General features: G+C 41.4%; 2 protein-coding genes across 2 annotated transcripts in view; both read left to right on the plus strand.

Moving 5' to 3' along the window:
* The window catches only part of pds5b (PDS5 cohesin associated factor B), a 26,991-nt gene extending 16,229 nt beyond the window's left edge, over positions 1-10,762 (plus strand). Inside the window, exons 13-35 of the mRNA XM_035666630.1 lie at positions 1,397-1,510; positions 1,652-1,733; positions 1,837-1,885; positions 2,067-2,206; positions 2,493-2,608; positions 2,789-2,894; positions 3,343-3,503; positions 3,702-3,825; positions 4,067-4,225; positions 4,393-4,461; positions 4,709-4,845; positions 5,081-5,204; positions 5,411-5,615; positions 5,866-5,980; positions 6,075-6,207; positions 6,320-6,439; positions 6,898-6,960; positions 7,078-7,223; positions 7,438-7,510; positions 8,523-8,935; positions 9,112-9,192; positions 9,755-9,854; positions 9,971-10,762. Of these exons, the coding sequence (XP_035522523.1) occupies positions 1,397-1,510; positions 1,652-1,733; positions 1,837-1,885; positions 2,067-2,206; positions 2,493-2,608; positions 2,789-2,894; positions 3,343-3,503; positions 3,702-3,825; positions 4,067-4,225; positions 4,393-4,461; positions 4,709-4,845; positions 5,081-5,204; positions 5,411-5,615; positions 5,866-5,980; positions 6,075-6,207; positions 6,320-6,439; positions 6,898-6,960; positions 7,078-7,223; positions 7,438-7,510; positions 8,523-8,935; positions 9,112-9,192; positions 9,755-9,854; positions 9,971-10,003 (2,863 nt within the window). The 3' untranslated portion in view covers positions 10,004-10,762. The remainder of the gene's footprint in view (positions 1-1,396; positions 1,511-1,651; positions 1,734-1,836; positions 1,886-2,066; positions 2,207-2,492; positions 2,609-2,788; positions 2,895-3,342; positions 3,504-3,701; positions 3,826-4,066; positions 4,226-4,392; positions 4,462-4,708; positions 4,846-5,080; positions 5,205-5,410; positions 5,616-5,865; positions 5,981-6,074; positions 6,208-6,319; positions 6,440-6,897; positions 6,961-7,077; positions 7,224-7,437; positions 7,511-8,522; positions 8,936-9,111; positions 9,193-9,754; positions 9,855-9,970) is intronic.
* An 801-nt stretch (positions 10,763-11,563) lies between these two features.
* LOC118331592 (coiled-coil domain-containing protein 42 homolog) lies at positions 11,564-14,686 on the plus strand. The gene is made up of 7 exons (XM_035666631.1): positions 11,564-11,669; positions 11,752-11,860; positions 12,560-12,652; positions 12,736-12,927; positions 13,728-13,949; positions 14,060-14,218; positions 14,305-14,686. Exons 1-7 carry the CDS (start codon positions 11,647-11,649, stop codon positions 14,455-14,457), a joined length of 951 nt encoding a protein of 316 aa, XP_035522524.1. The 5' UTR covers positions 11,564-11,646; the 3' UTR covers positions 14,458-14,686.
* The last annotated feature ends 1,484 nt before the right edge of the window (positions 14,687-16,170 follow it).

Consider the following 16,170-nt stretch of genomic DNA (forward strand, 5'->3'; position numbering starts at 1 on the left):
ACAGTGGGGGTACAACTGAAGCCTTTCCTCTGGTACTGAGAGAAATCCTAGAGGAAACGATAGAATACTTAATATCTTCAGCCGTAGTCTCGAGAGTCATTTAAATCAAATCACGAATGCACAAACATACATCAATAGTCTAATAAGGTTTTTGAATTCAGTTGAATTACCTGCCAACTGCAATTTAAGCAATAAAAGCAATACCAGTTCTGTTAAGAATGTATTGTCGTCTCGTCTTTACACCATATTAACAGAACAGTATCGATAGTGGTATTGATAAAGACTTGGATTGTTAAGCAGTCTCAAAAATGGTATCAGTGTCAATAAAACTTAACAATCCCCATCCCTACACCGTCTCAAAGACCAAATGGTAAAATCGTTTTTTAAGTCAGTCCTTCAGAATCTAAAGAGCAAAGACTGTCTACACTCAAAGTATTTTTCACTGCAGTTTAATAAATATCAGTAAAGAAGATATACAGATTTGACCACCTACAGTAGCCTCAGAGCAACATGTTTTTTTAAATATTTTGAGCAACCAGGCAGCATACAGCATCATCTCGCTTCACTTTAAACTGAAAACTTCAGTGTGTCATTGTTTCTCAAATGCAAATGCATGACATGGAAAGCCCGCAGTACCTCTTTGGGGGTTATTGAAAGTCATTCTGCAAAATGCTGTAGAAAGCTAAGTAGAAAGTAGATGAGCCATGTTGAGGCACCTGTGGGAAAAGAAACCCAAATGACAAAACGCACAAAAACACATGAGGCGTCGTAGTGTCAGATCAAACTGCAGAGTGGTGTCTGCAGGTGGAGTTATCCTTTGAATCACTCTGCAGCAGAGTGGCTCCACTGCAGATAACAGGAAAAGTATGTATTGTAACAGGCAGTTCCTGTTTATGTGTGAATGTGTGCAACTGCATGAAAGTGCAGGACGGCACTGAAAACCTTGTTCCTGCTCAGCAAATTCTTCCTTTAAACCTCTGAAATATGATTATCCAACATTCAAGATCATGTCATCATTGTCTAAACATTTCTTTTTTTTTACTATGAGAGGTTTTAAATGGTGAGATTATTCCTGGACTAATGATAAATCTGCGGAATTAGTCACTGATGTATCTGGTTACAAACTGCCAGTGAGCGACTGTAATCTAACTTCTGCATAAATATTTGATAATGAGAAGAAAAGGAACTTATAAATATAGATTATTTTTTTCCCCCTCTCACTTTGTCCCAAGCCACCTTAATTTCTGAACCGAGCGTAGATAATCCTATTAAACAAATCTAATAGTAAGTTGATGACTGTCAGGGCTCTCGGCTCAAACCCTTAAGAGGAAAAACAAACGGATATTCTTCATTTTAATCAAAATTTCTCCTCAAATATGTCTCTTGGTGTGCACAGGTTGCTGGTGGAGCGGGTTTTTGCCCAGTACATGGTTCCTCACAACCTGGAAACCACTGAGAGGATGAAGTGTCTATACTACCTGTACGCCACCCTGGACACAAATGCTGTCAAGTAAGTCTTACTCACACATATAAGATCCAAAACAGTTGCGAACCTTTCAGTCCTGTTTGTTTTGAATAATAAAAATGTGAGGGTTTGGAGAATAAAAGTTGAAACTATGTGGAATTTTCCTCCTCCTCTGTGCCTCTCCAGAGCTTTGAACGAAATGTGGAAGTGCCAGAATCTGCTGAGACACCATGTCAAAGACTTGCTGGACCTGATCAAAAAACCCAAGGTAACTCTGACTGAAGCATACTATGAAAAGCTGAAGGTTAATGTACCGCTTCTCATGTTTCTAAACTGTTTTTTCCTTTGTTTTGTTTATGCATTTCTTGTAGTCTGAAGCATCGAGCAAGGCTGTATTCGCAAAAGTCATGGTGATCACAAGTAAGGGATTTTACACATGTTAAATCAGTTCAACAAATGTAATTTCTTTCAGAAAACTAAATCTTGGCATAGCTTGAGAAAAAAAAATTTCTAATGAAATTGCTGAAACTGGATGACCTAACCACCCATTGTTACAAATCTCTGCTTTGTTAGACATCAGCTTTTAATTCTGTGTCTACAGGAAACCTGCCAGACCCGGGCAAGGCTCAGGACTTTGTGAAGAAGCTGGCCCAGGTCCTGGATGATGACGAGCGGATCAGGGATCAGTTGGAAACGTTGGTCAGTCCCTCCTGCTCCTGCAAGCAAGCTGAAGTCTGTGTGGTGAGTATTGACATCTCTGTCCAAGATGAGTGCAGTGCCCTCTAATTGAAATGCTGTCATCCTTCCTCTGGCTTTGTTTTATTTTAAAAACCCGTAAAGTTAAATCAACTATAAATTTGTTGGACCTTAAAACATGTTCTCAAAAGTCTCCAATGGGCAAAACCTCTACACAACAAATGTTTTTGAAGGAATCTTGTTGAGTTGCTAAAAATTGTGCTAAAAAAAAAAGAAAAGTGTTTTTACAGCATTAGTGTCACTGTTCAATTATTTATTGTCACCTTTTCAGCGAGACATCACTAAAAAGCTCGGCAGCCCCAAACAGCCCAGCAATCCCTTCCTGGAAATGGTCAAATTCCTCTTGGAGAGAATTGCTCCTGTACACATCGACACAGAGTCCATCAGGTACTGTCTGTGGGGGTGTGGGTGTGGGGAAAGGCCCGTAACACAAACTGTTAAGTCATTTTGAGACTACAAATGCCAATGATTTTTGATTCATGATTTTTGATTCTTGATTTATGAATTGGGAAGTATTTGACCTTTTTTTTCTTTTTCTTTTTTTCATCTCTCCCTTTCATCTGGCAGTGCTTTAATAAAACAAGTTAACAAATCTATAGACGGAACAGCTGATGATGAGGAGGAGGGCGTCCCCACTGAAGAGGCCATCAGAGCAGGATTGGAACTGCTGAAGGTAGAAAAAAAAAAACCCATAGTATTCATCCAGAGTTGAACCCAGCTGACATTTGGTTGTCATTTGATTATCTTATGTTGGTGCTCCATTTAACAAAAATACAATGCGTGTAGGGAGGAAAATCTGTTCTGCTGCCGGGGTGTCGGTGAGTTGCTACCTGCATCTCTCCTAATCAGTGAATAAATATACTCGCTATGTTGTTGTCAAGGGAATGATTGAATGACCAACAAGCAAAAAATGAACATTGTGTGATTGATAAACGCCCTCCTGCAGTTTTTTCCTGGGGGTGCGGCTGACAGCAGCAGTCATTACAGTGACACAAAAGCAACACAGTAAATAACTGTGGCAGAGATATCTCTCTCATTTTTGTTTCAACACTTGTTATGACGATTTGAGTGATTATTATTGAAAAATATGTATTGGATTTTTTGTTTTCCACTCCACACAGGTACTGTCGTTCACACACCCGGTGTCGTTCCACTCGGCAGAGACGTTCGAGTCCCTGTTGGGCTGTCTGAAGATGGATGATGAGAAGGTTGCAGAGGCTGCGCTACAGATCTTCAAGAATACGGGCAGCAAGATGGAAGAGAGTTTTCCTCACATCAAATCGTACGTTTCTTTGCCTGATTGATGCCCTCATTCGTTCTCTAGCAGGATGTATGCCGTCACACTCCATTTAATCGTACATATAAAAAAAACTGTGGGTCTTTGTATTTTGCACTGAAACACTTTGATTTGAGCATGCTGCACTGTTCATGACTGACTTCCTGTGGTTTGTAATGGTTTTCTCCTGCCTGCTCCCCCAAGTGTTTTGCTGCCGGTACTACAGGCCAAAGCCAAGAGAGGCCCCCCTCGCCAGGCCAAGTATGCCATCCACTGCATCAACGCCATGTTCACCAACAGAGACACACACTTCGCCCAAATTTTCGAGGTCAGTCAATCCCACCTCTCTGGTTTTTTTATACTTTTTTACGCAGAAAAGAAAAAAAATAGAAAATGTAAAAAAGAAACCATGGAAATTAGATAATTAAACACTCATGCATCTGAATCTTGCTGTGGCACTAAAACACAACACGCCTGTAAACACGCCAAACCCCCAAATTTTGTCAGATACACTGTAACGTCCATGTTTTTGTCTATATCGATGAAATGTCATGTTTGTGTTTCTCCAGCCTCTGCACAAAGGCCTGGACCCTGCTAACCTGGAGCAGCTCATCACTCCTTTGACCACCCTGGGTCACCTGGCTCAGCTGGCCCCAGAACAGTTTGCTGCACCGCTCAAATCTCTAGTCGCCAACTTCATTGTGAAGGATCTGCTCATGAACGACAGGGTACACACAACATATGGATATGCACATATATACATACTGGGCTCATGTTGACAGATTTATTCGAACTCACTACTGCTCCAAGGTTTCTTCACCATCGTTCTAGGATCAGTATTGCTGTCTTCATATCGTGTAAAGTAATCTGACCATATTGTTTGTGTTGTCTGTAGATCCCAGGCAAGAAGACAACCAAACTTTGGGTTCCTGATGATGAAGTGTCCCCAGAGACTCTGGCCAAGGTCAGTGGTGAACCATTGTGTATCTCTTTAAAGTCAGTCACTTTGTTCAGTCAGCTACTGTGTGAAGACTGCTTACAGAGGCAGAATTGTTAATTATCATATGATCACAATTTAGCTTAATTTATTTACCTTAACAAGTAAACAAGGAGAGATCTCCCCTGATTCTGAATATCGTATCTCCAGTGATGCACTTGTTTGTGCCCCAAAATACATTTTATCATTTTTCATACCGCTCTCCTCCATTCAGATCCAGGGCATAAAGCTGATGGTGAGGTGGTTACTAGGAGTGAAGAACAACCAGAGCAAATCAGGCAACTCCACCCTGAGGATGCTGACTGCTATTCTACACAGTGATGGAGACCTAACCGAGCAGGGCAGGATGGGGTAAACGACAGAGCCCATTTTCCTTTATCACATAAATCTCAAGGTCCTGTGTGTGTGAGCCTCTTGAGCGGCTCAGAGAAAGCTTTGTCTTCAGATTATAATCATGTAATTTTCAGTGAAGTGCTGGATTTTAATGGGTATTGTGGACCCTAGAGGGATGTTAAGCTTATCTTAATCTTAAACACATTTGCAGATGTATAAAGAATCCTTATTTACGCTTCCCATCATCCCCCAGTAAACCAGACATGTCAAGGCTGCGGCTGGCAGCAGCGTGCGCTTTGCTGAAGCTGGCACAGGAGCCCTGCTATCACGAAATCATCACACTGGAACAATATCAACTGTGTGCTCTCGTCATCAACGTAAGAACCTCCACAAGTCTCCTCTTTTAATGCTACGCTCTGCATCTTAATTTCAGTTTTTCTGGTTCTGATTTTACATTGTTTTTAAACAATATACTGCCATCAGGTATAATTTTCCACCTCTACTTTATCTGAAGCATTTCATCATTTCTCTCCTCCGAATCATTGTCACTGTTTTCTATGCGTCTTTTCTCTTTGCTCTCTAGGATGAGTGCTACCAGGTGCGACAGTGTTTTTCCCAGAAGCTCCACAGGGGCCTGTGCCGCCTCCGTCTGCCTCTGGAATACATGGCAGTGTTCGCTTTGTGTGCCAAGGACCCCGTTAAGGAGAGGAGGGCTCACGCTCGCCAGTGCCTGGTGAAAAACGTCAACATACGCAGAGAGTACCTCAAACAGCACGCCGCCATCAGTGGTAAAGAAACTGAACAATTGATTTCATTTGTAGATTTTTCTAAAAAGCAGCTACAAGAAGTCTGCTGCATGAAACGTATCTTCTGTAGTATACATCTAAAAGCAGATTCTTAAAAGCTAGGGATAAAAAAAAATAATGTTTTAAATGAAAAAGAATTTGACCAGGGGAAAAGGGAATGTGTGGCAGTAATCGCTAGCACTTTTGTGATGAGGTCGTATTGCTGTAATATTTACCTTGTGTGTGCCAACAGACAAGCTGTTCTCTCTGCTGCCGGAGTATGTGGTTCCCTACACCATCCACCTGCTGGCACATGACCCAGACTATGTCAAAGTACAGGACATCGAGCAGCTCAAAGAAATTAAAGAGTAAGTAGTGTAGAGTACAGCTGCAGTATCCAAATCGTTTTAAGGTTTATGTCCAAGAGCTGTATGCTGATGTCAAACGTCCCTTCCTTGTCAGGGCTCTGTGGTTTGTTCTTGAGATTATCATGGCCAAGAACGAGAACAACAGCCACGCCTTCATAAGGAAAATGGTGGAAAATATCAAACAGACGAAAGATGCCCAGGCCCCCACTGATCCCAAAACCAACGAGGTACACATCACGTTCAAGTTCACATACACTGAATATATAATGTATGGACAGTCTATATTCATTCACTGCTCTAACTACCTACTGACCAGACCTTTGTGTCTTCCCTGTACAGAAACTCTACACAGTGTGTGACGTAGCTATGAACATTATCATGTCAAAGAGCACCACCTACAGCCTGGAGTCCCCGAAAGACCCTGTGCTGCCCTCATGCTTCTTCACCAAACCCGACAAGGTTGGTATCTGCACCCCAAAGCATTTCCCAGAAAATCTTAAATATTTTATTTCCAGCAAAGCAGTTTCTTTCATATTCTTCTGTTTGATGTATATTAATAGCAGCCGCTGAGCTGCAAATGAGATCTGCAAAACATTTTCTTTGACTTTTTAAATGATCATAACGATTGCACATTCCCTTTTAAGTGTTTCGGGTACTAGTGCATGTTCACCGGAAAAGTGTTAATTAAAAGAAAGATGTATATTCCTGGTTGTGGTAGCTGGTAGTAACCTAGTTTCTAGAGTCTGTTCCCCAGATTTTGGGTAAACAGGCTTGTCAATATAAGTGGCACACATTTTGACTAATGAGATTGCAAACCTCATAATCCTCAGCTCGTGTTTCAGGTTTTAGTTTTTTCTTTTCTCTTGTTCTCTCTCTACACGAACAAGCTCTGACACAATATTGTTCTCTGTTTTCAGAATTTCAGCAACACAAAAAATTATCTCCCACCAGAGATGAAGTCATTCTTCACACCAGGAAAGGTAAGCTCTGAAATGATTGTTGACTTTTTCCCTTTTATTTCTTCTTTTTATTTGTTTTTGTGTTTCTGGATGGAACACACATCCAAGTCAAACTCTCGTCACATCTCCCTCCTTAAGCCCAAGTCCGCTAACGTTTTGGGAGCAGTAAACAAGCCGCTGTCGTCTGCGGGGAAGCAGCTCCAGAGTAAAGCTTCTCGCATGGAGACTGCCAGCAACGACGACTCCTCGTCCAACCCAGGCTCCCCACAACGCAGCAAGACCAGGTACAAGATACGTAATGCACATACACACTCCTCTAAAGACTCACCGTTTCTCCATTTGGTGAATAATTGGTGAAGATGTTAACTGACACATGCTCATAGACTACACAGAACCACTGACGGAGACTGCTTTTGTATCTTCTCACTTGTTGCATCTTGAGTTGCGTTTCTGTGTTTCTATATAAAATACTAACAATTTATAATTGCTGTGTTTCAGGCACGACAGCACAGAAATGGATCATAGTGAGAACGAGGACATCACCCTAAAGAGAGCAGACAGCACTGACAAGGTACTAAAACCTCTTTATATACTGATAGTATCTAATGTGATGTGAGACTAGTTTCAGTGATATAGCAACACAGCTTCAGTGTTGTCTTTCCACGGTCTTGAGCCGCTTGTTCTTATAATTTAAAATTATTTGTGTGTTTTATTAGAGTGAAAATGAACATCTGCTGTGCCGTCATATCTTATAAGAGTTTCTCAAACAGTGTTGTGTGTAAATAGTCTCCAGTTATCGTCCCAAAAATATCACATCATTGAGTTATTTGTTCCAAATCATAAATATCTTAAATTAATCTCCTAGCCATAATCCTCTTCCACCAACCTACTTCTGGGAATTGAAGGTCGATTTCCTTCTTATTACTGTAATTTAGTTTTGATACCGCAACGAGTAGTCAATTAATCGAGTCACAGTCAACTATTAGAAAATTGTCACTCAAAACGATTAATCAAAATAATTGCCAATTAATCTAACATTTTATGGACCAAACAGCTAATCAGTTAATTGAAAAGATGATTAATAGATTACTCTATAATTAAAGCAAAAATAAAATGGCTTTTTTAGAGTGTGATCTGGAGAAACTCAATTATTATTATTAATGAAAAACAACCATTTTCTCAATCTGATTTATAGTGTGAATGCCCAAATAAACATAATCTGAAATGACACAGTATTTTAGGACAAGTAGAAATAGTCACGTTGCTGCGAACCAGTTAAGTGTTGCAGTCATAAATCCTCGTGTCTGTGTTTTGTTCGTACTGTGCAAACACCTGCTGGATTCAAGTCAAGACAGGATTAACAACGTTGAGTAAACTTAGCAACAGCCTACAGACCTACTGCATAGGTTGACTCAATAATTCTGTTCTAAAAAGTAAAAAATAAAGGAACCTTCTATTAAAAAAATATCAATGTTGCTTCAAATATTTTACATAAATGAACTAATATTCACTAGAACACACACAGGCCACATACAGCAGGAAGCCTGTGAGCCCTGCTCAACCATTTGTTGTTTCTTTCACAGGATATTGAAAAGCCCCGCGGCCGCAAACGTGTCGTGGCCTCCGGTGAAGACCAGGATAACAAGCCAAAGCGTGGACGCAAGAAAGCGGCAGCCAACACGACCGCGGCAGCCGAGTCCGAGGACCAGTGGGACGAGGACAATCAGCCTGAGGACGAACAGAACAGCCCGCCGAAAAAAGGACGGAGGGGCCGGCCTCCAAAGTCTGCCGCTCCCAGTCAGGACACTCCTCCCAAAGGAAAGAGGGGACGAAAGAAAGCAGCTCCTCCACCAGAGGAGGAGGAAGAGGAAGAAGAAGAGGAGCGGGTGGAGGAGGAAGCAGAGGAAGAGGAGGAAGAGGATGACCGGAGCAGTGAAAATATGGAGTTGAAGACCAAGGGGGGAAGGCAAGCCAGGGCGCCGCGGCGATCACAAGGGTAAGAAACAGGAAGAGGAAAAAAAAAAAAAACCTCCCTGTAAGCAGTAAACGCAGAGACAGAAGTTGGATCAGCTTCACTAATAACTCCTGCTGTTGGCACTGAGATTTCTGTCAGCAAGATTCATTTTCCACTCACTCTTTGGTGTCGTTTGCATTTTTGTCTTCGTGCAACAGCTCGGAGTCAGCAGAGTCTACACCACAGAAGAGGAGAGGACGTCCACCCAAATCAGCTCAGCCACCTGCCAAGAAACCAGCGTAAGAGGCAGCACAGTAGCTTCGTGATCTTCCAGGCTTTTGCATAAAACTTCAGCAAACATTCTCTACAGCGAGAGAGAGATTTTTGGAATACTGTTTCTGTCTGCTAAAGTAATTGCAATGGACCATTACTAGTGAGCCTGAATCTGCACAGTTCTCATATTATGCAAGTCATAGTCTCCTTTTTGTACAACTGATTACAAATTAGCTGTGAAGTGGTGCTCTTAATAAGTCTCCGTACCCTGTTGCTACTTTGTGGACAGAATACAGTCGTGTGATAGAAGAGATTAATTTGATTCACAATGAAGTGCAACAGAATCACAAGTGAGCATTTTAAGGTATTACTCTAACTTACTGGCAAGTGTGTGTGTGTGCCTGACATACTGACAGCAGAAAATGCCTCTGAGTCAAGCTTTAGCACCTTGTGGGTGATATTTGAGATTTGAATTCCCGTGGGTGGGCGGTGGTGATGTGTTTTTGTCATGTTTCTACATCTACAAATGTCTCCCTGTTACATTTTGAGGCATTCTGATTCACTGTGCGCCCCCTCTGTGGTATCCAGGCGCGGTGGGCGATCGAAGGCAGCTGCTGCTAAAGACGACTCCGAGGAGGAAGAAGAGGAGGAAGAGGAGGAAGAGCAGGAGGACGAGCCAACACCGAAGGTACTGAAAATATTAAATGAATCATATCTGGAAATGCTAGGTTTTAGACTACTTTAAGAAGTGTGGAGGAATTTATAACCAGTTTTCACCCTACATTTTATTTCTCTCTCTCCTAGGGTCGCAAGAAGGCAGCAGGGCGAAGAAGATGAGCTAAAAAAAAAAAACGACGGGAGGACAAGCGAAAACGGCGCGTCTTCTCTAGCCGCGGAGGAATGACGTAGGAAAGAAAATATGGACATTGAACTTTTTAAACGTTTCATACGCCGACGCTCCTACTGTTACACAAATTGACACCCTTGCATATACCACATGCACACTACATCAGTACATCGATATCATCAGCTGTGGGTTGTTGCATTGTGATGATGTTCGCCACATTTAAGTAGAAATAATTTTAACAGGAAAAAAAGAAAAAAAGCTCACTCTTGTAAATAGTCTCTTATGTCTGTTTCATGTTCTGTTGTTGTGTTTGATGCTGACTGGGGGGATGCTGTAAAGCCTTTACCGCCGATATTATTATTAAAGTGCTCCCATAAAGCAGTATTGCTTATCAATCATTCCCTCTGTGTCACACTTTTTAAAAACCGAAAGAGATTAACCATAATCTTTTCTTTGTGACGTTAATTGTGTCATTTTACTACAAACATGCGTTTTTGTTTACAGTTCTGTATATTAATACCTTTTTTACCATGTATTGAAAAATTAAAAAAATGTCAGAAACCTGTCCAAATGTAGAGTTGCCTCTGGAAGAGATAGTAGTGTGCGTCTCATTTTTAGGTTTGTACTTGCTGGTAGATGGAAGTCCTGAGCAGCTGTGGTTGTAGTGTTTGTCACTGCTGATTAACTTGGCCTCACATCCACCCAGTCACATCCTCCGTTGTATCAATATAATTCTCTATAAAACCTGACCTGCTCAATTTCTCTTTATTTCACTTTGAAGTCTCGGATGAAGCGGTTTGCTTGTCCCCCGACCGCATGATCAGTTGTGATGTCTTCATGTGTAACAAAGTCAAGCAGAAGAACAGAAATCCTTCAAGTCAGATGATTTAAAAGTTTATTAACATACATTATTTCCCAAATATCTATATTTATAGCCTTTTTTTAAACCTTTGCCTACATATGTTGATGAGAATGCTCCCACCCACTACAGGTAAGTAAAGGAAAATATATGAAGGCATTATCCTTAATACATCCATGAATAAATACACAAGCTGTTATGCTCCATGAATCCTTGTGTTGCTAGGCAACATCTAAACAGGAAGTTACTCACAATAAATGAATGAAATGATATTTCACAGGCTTTGCAGTGATGTAACCTTTGACTCTAGACTTTGTGTTGACTGTTCGTAGACACGTTAGCGGGTTTATTTATTGATTTATTTATAAGCTATCATCAGCTGTTGTTGGACACTGCAGGCACGCGGAGGGAGAAAAACGTCACATCCGTTGAATTTTCGCGGAAAATCCGACCTGAAACCCGACAGATAAAACGCGTTCAAATAAATGAGCAATAAAAATTGATCAGAATCTCCAATATTCATAATCTCACATATGGTACATTTAAACAAAAACGAAAAAAAAAAACAACGTAGTTTTGAAAGTTGTTGAAAGTTGCACTCAAATTCCGGATTGTGCCTTTTAAAAGTTCCTGGTTTGTGTTACCATAGAAACGAGAGAGAGAAGGGGAGGGAGGAGGGACGCTGGAGACCACGGATAGATTTAAAACAAACGTCAAACATAAAAGAGCTGGCTATTTTAACTTTAACAGTGTTAAACAGGAGTACAGAGAGTGATGGACTGTAGCACCAACCCGCGGTGAGTGACCCCCCACCTCACCGCCAAATTCACTGTGAGCGGTCGGTGTTAGTAACTTTCTCCCATGCTTGTGTGTGAACAGAGGTTCGTCTGTGAAGACAGGAGAAGGCTGTACTAATACCATATTTGATATACAGAAGAAACGCAGGCAGGAGGAAAACTTTACTGCAAAACAGCAGGAGCGCCAACAGGTGAGCTAAGTTAGTGCACTGATATGTCGGAATTGGGTATGCCCGCTTCTAAACGTCCTCTAATGTCCATAATTCAGTAGGGATCTTCCAGCTTTTGCTTTACCACGATGGCGAAGGCATGCTTACTTCACTCTAAATGCATAATTATGTAGTGGTCTCACCCCGCGGTCTATGGGCCAGTGTTGACACAATCTGCACCTCTTCTGTGGCTGATGTTAATTTCATAATGGTCCTTACTGCCTGAAATCAAGCTGCAGAAGTTAAGTGGCAATGTGCAAATACTACCTGCACATCTTTGGCTGAGCTAAATATGCAGGGTGTTTATGCTTTGCTGGATGGGCCTCTTAAAGAATAGAGTGAGGTGTTGTGTTTTTAGATTTTGAAACTATATTTAATTCCCCTTTTGTTTTGTTTTTTAATTCATACTTCCACAAAATTCCACTGTTTGATCAGTTTCCTTGACCAGCTTCCATAAACAAGCCCTTAACACATTGCTTTGAAGCACATCTTCTCCCCACACAGGTCTTTCCTGTGGAACAATCAACTTCATTCAACTTTCATCATTGGAAAGAGATCTCTCCGAACATCAGCGGGGATTTTTTTGACTGAATTAATCCAGCAGTTACCCGCCATCGACGTTGCTTTCTTAATGCCCACTGACCATGCATCATAAATATTACTGTGTGTGTTTTCATGTAGGTATTGAAGAGTTTGAAAGAGTACAAAGCTGAGCTGAACAAGAAGATTAAGGAAGCGGAGGACTTACACTTGAGCTTTGACTTATTTTTCAAGGTACGGTAGGGGACCGTTTCACACACAACTCTTGCACTGGACAGTACACGGTAACTAAATCCCCATAACTCCCATCTGCGTAGGAGGAAGGTGCTTATCAAGCTATTGAGAAAGCAGAGAGGGAGAGGAAGGAGCGGCTTCAGAATGAGGCAGAGATTAAGAGGCTGAAGGAGGAGTATGCTGAACTGATGGAGAGGAAAAGGGAGCTAGAGCATCAGCTGCAGGGACACACTGTGTATCAGGACTTCATGAAGAGGGTCGTCAAAATGACTAAGGTACTAATAATTTAAATTCTAAATTGTCTGCCATAAAATATATTTATCTTTTTACTAACATGTCAACTTTCCATACTATTACAGAAAAACTCTCTGAAAGCGTAATATGCTCTACAGGTTTCTTCACACAAATCCTCCATAAAGCAAGTAATTTGTAACAAAAAACTGGACCGAGGGTCCAAAGCTCCTTTCGACCCCTGGAAATAAAAAAAAACCCTAATTCTTGACTCATCTTGTGGCCTCACCTTGGACTCACGAGATCACAAAATCACAATATCATGCGAGAATCCATCGTGCCGCACCACAGTGGTACCAGACCACAGTCATGGTTTAACGCTAGGTGTGTGTGTGAGGAGAGACTGTTCGCTTACAAACAACAATAGCAGCTGCTAAAGATTACACGCTGCTAGCATCTCTGGAATGTATTTCTTAATTAAAAACACTGAAGGCTTTTCTTGATGGAAAAGATGTTGTCGCTCTTCTCCCGACTTACTGATCTGATGGGTTGAAGTTCGCCCGTGATAGATGATGATCGACAGGTGTTCATCCAATAACCTGCCAAATATTTTTTTGAAAGTGTTGAAAAGTTTCCAATGACCATTTTCCTAGATGATCTGCCATCTGTGCAGTCATGTTAGATGGTGGCTACCTCCCTCCATAGAACCACTATATACCAAACCATAAATGTTTTGAGTAAGAAGGAACTTACATTTTGGGGCCTAGCACCTTTAAATTGTGTGTGATGTGTGTGCTGTGTTGTGTGTGGGGGGGGTGTGTGTGTGTGTGTGTGTGTGTTACAGTTTGAAGATGTGCAGCAGCTCACGGGTCAATTAGAGAGTCTTCTTCACTTTAGAGACCAGCTCTATCAGAGGGACAGTGAGGCGCAGGAGCAGGCCAACCAGCAGAGGAAAACACTGCTGGCACTGCAGGACCAGCATCACCTGCAGCGGCTGCACAAGAACAACCAGCTGTCCCAGCTCCAGACAGAGCTAGAGAAGAAATGCTCTAAAGCTCTGATATGGGTACGACACTCCAAGAGTCAAAGTCCGGCGTCAGAACATCAGATCAAATGTTGCCAAAACATTGAACTTCTTCTTCTGTATGACATTCAGTTGTCCCTGTCTACACACAGGAAAGGAAGTGGAACCACATTCAGGAAACCGCAGCAAAGAAAACACTCCTGCTGGGACAGATTAAGATGGCGACCCTCAACCTCTATGAAATGACAGGCGACAGTGTAGAAGGAGAGGAACGTGTGGATATGAATGACACAGAGAAGCAGCTAGACAAGGTACGTACTCTGACCGAGCAGAGGGGGAGACAAACAGCCAGAGCAACAGAAAACGATCAGCTTACTGTTTCCTACTGTCTTCTCAGGTCAATACATTCATCCAGGACCACGATGACATAGTGAAACAGCATCAAACTCCCACGCAGAGATACAACACTGGACCGAAGAGAAAAGAACACAGAAGAAACAAACCCAAACCCAAACCCAAGTCCACCACACATCACTGTAAGAACGATTAAGCTTCCATGCTGCTTTAAAACTGAATTCACCAAACTACCATTGAATGGTGAACTTAAAATTAGTTCACTAGTTGTTTTATTGTAAAAATGTGAGTTAACGGAAAATTTTAAGACAGTGAACTTCAATAAACTGCGAGTGCAATCCTATTCAGTCTAGTCTGTATGTCTATTCTGTTAGTAATTAAAAGTATTCTGGTAAAGTGTAAAATCAGCTGCCATTCTTGTTCCAGAAGTGGGAAATCAATTTAGACTTATCTGGCTAACTTAAGATACAAGGACATCTCCTAAATGTACTGTATTGAAACTAAACCTAAATCTAGTGCATGCTGGGAGGTCTGCTAATAATCTACCAATATTTATTAATTAACTTGTTTAGTGAGTGGTCAATAGTATTCATTCATTCATTCATTCATTCATTCATCATTTATCAGTAGTATTCATTTAGCTCATTGTAATTATCAGGGCTTGATAATATGTTCAGAAATGGTTCTGATAATGGTCATTTCAAGTTGACTTGGTTTAACTTGATAAATATACTGATGAATCTAGAAGCATTATCAGATATCTTATTCTGTTGGTGGTTCAGTCCCTGTCTCCTCCTGTCCACATGACTGCCAAATGAATGTGATCTAATTTAGATAATCATTCAGAACAGAAGGTGCTGTACTGCCACCCTATGGCCACTGAAATAAAACACTACTGTTTTCAGTTTAAGTTGAGTCTGAGGTCATTAAATTCCACGCACTAACAAGATATATAAAGGTGCATAACAGATGCAACAAAGGCCAGAGTCAAAGAGATGTCAGTCATTTAGGTCTGTACTGTCCATGCAGTCCTATCTAAAGTGCCAGACATTTGTGAGGATATCCATTGGTTTTAAATTCTAAAAAATATTTTAGGATTAGTTTGATATTGTCTGCAGTGACAAAGTATCCAGAAATAAAATACTGCTCACAAAAGTTAAAAATTCTGTAGACACAAGACTACTAAATACTAGTTGAAAAAGAAACCGGGCTCAGCAGGCTCCCAGGAAACACAGCCTCCGAGACAGATGGACGCCAGTTTTAAAGCGGTTCCAACTCCAACCAGGACTGTGACTCAAGGGAAGACAAATATATAGCGGGTTCAGGTGGGTACTCCCCCAGTGCACCAAGCTCCCAGTGCGGGCAAAGTCAGCTAATAAGGCCACTAGCTGTACAGTTAATTGACCTAACTAGCACACAGGTGCTGCAGTTAGCAGGTAGCTGTTTCTGAGGCAGAGCAGCTGCACATCAGAGGGATAATCAGAAGAAAATGTGTCCATATATTGACCACTGGTGTGTGTCTATGCACTGTGACGTCAGTCAACCGATAGACAAAAGGCTGACCCCATGACACACTTTGAATGACAGCTGTCTCTTTTGCATAATGATATAAAAAAACAAAAACACAATTAACTATGTTTGGGGAAATGCAATGCAATAAGAAAATAAATAAATGTGTATTATTTAATTTTGGGGGCTTTCATTGCCTTTAATGGTGGTGACAGGTGTAGAGTGACAGGGAAAGGGGGGAGAGACAGAGCGGATGACACCCAACAGAGGGCCACAGGTCGGAGTCAAATCCACGGCCGCTGCAGAAAGGACTTAATCTTGGTACATAGGGTGCAAGTTCTACCAGATGAGCTACCAGGGCACCCCAATAAATAATACGTTTAAAAATGAATAAACTAAA

This window comes from Morone saxatilis, unplaced genomic scaffold (assembly GCF_004916995.1).
Source record: "Morone saxatilis isolate NCDOM2014 unplaced genomic scaffold, NCSU_SB_2.0 Contig20, whole genome shotgun sequence".
In the NCBI taxonomy this organism is placed as follows: Eukaryota; Metazoa; Chordata; class Actinopteri; family Moronidae; genus Morone; species Morone saxatilis.

Bases quoted from the DNA above. Each gene is read 5' to 3' on its own strand.
- LOC118331592 (XM_035666631.1), top strand. From the start codon at position 11,647: ATGGACTGTAGCACCAACCCGCG. The intron at 13,950-14,059 runs GTACGACACTCC...GTCTACACACAG, and splicing joins GCTCTAAAGCTCTGATATGG to GAAAGGAAGTGGAACCACAT. The intron at 14,219-14,304 runs GTACGTACTCTG...CTGTCTTCTCAG, and splicing joins CAGAGAAGCAGCTAGACAAG to GTCAATACATTCATCCAGGA.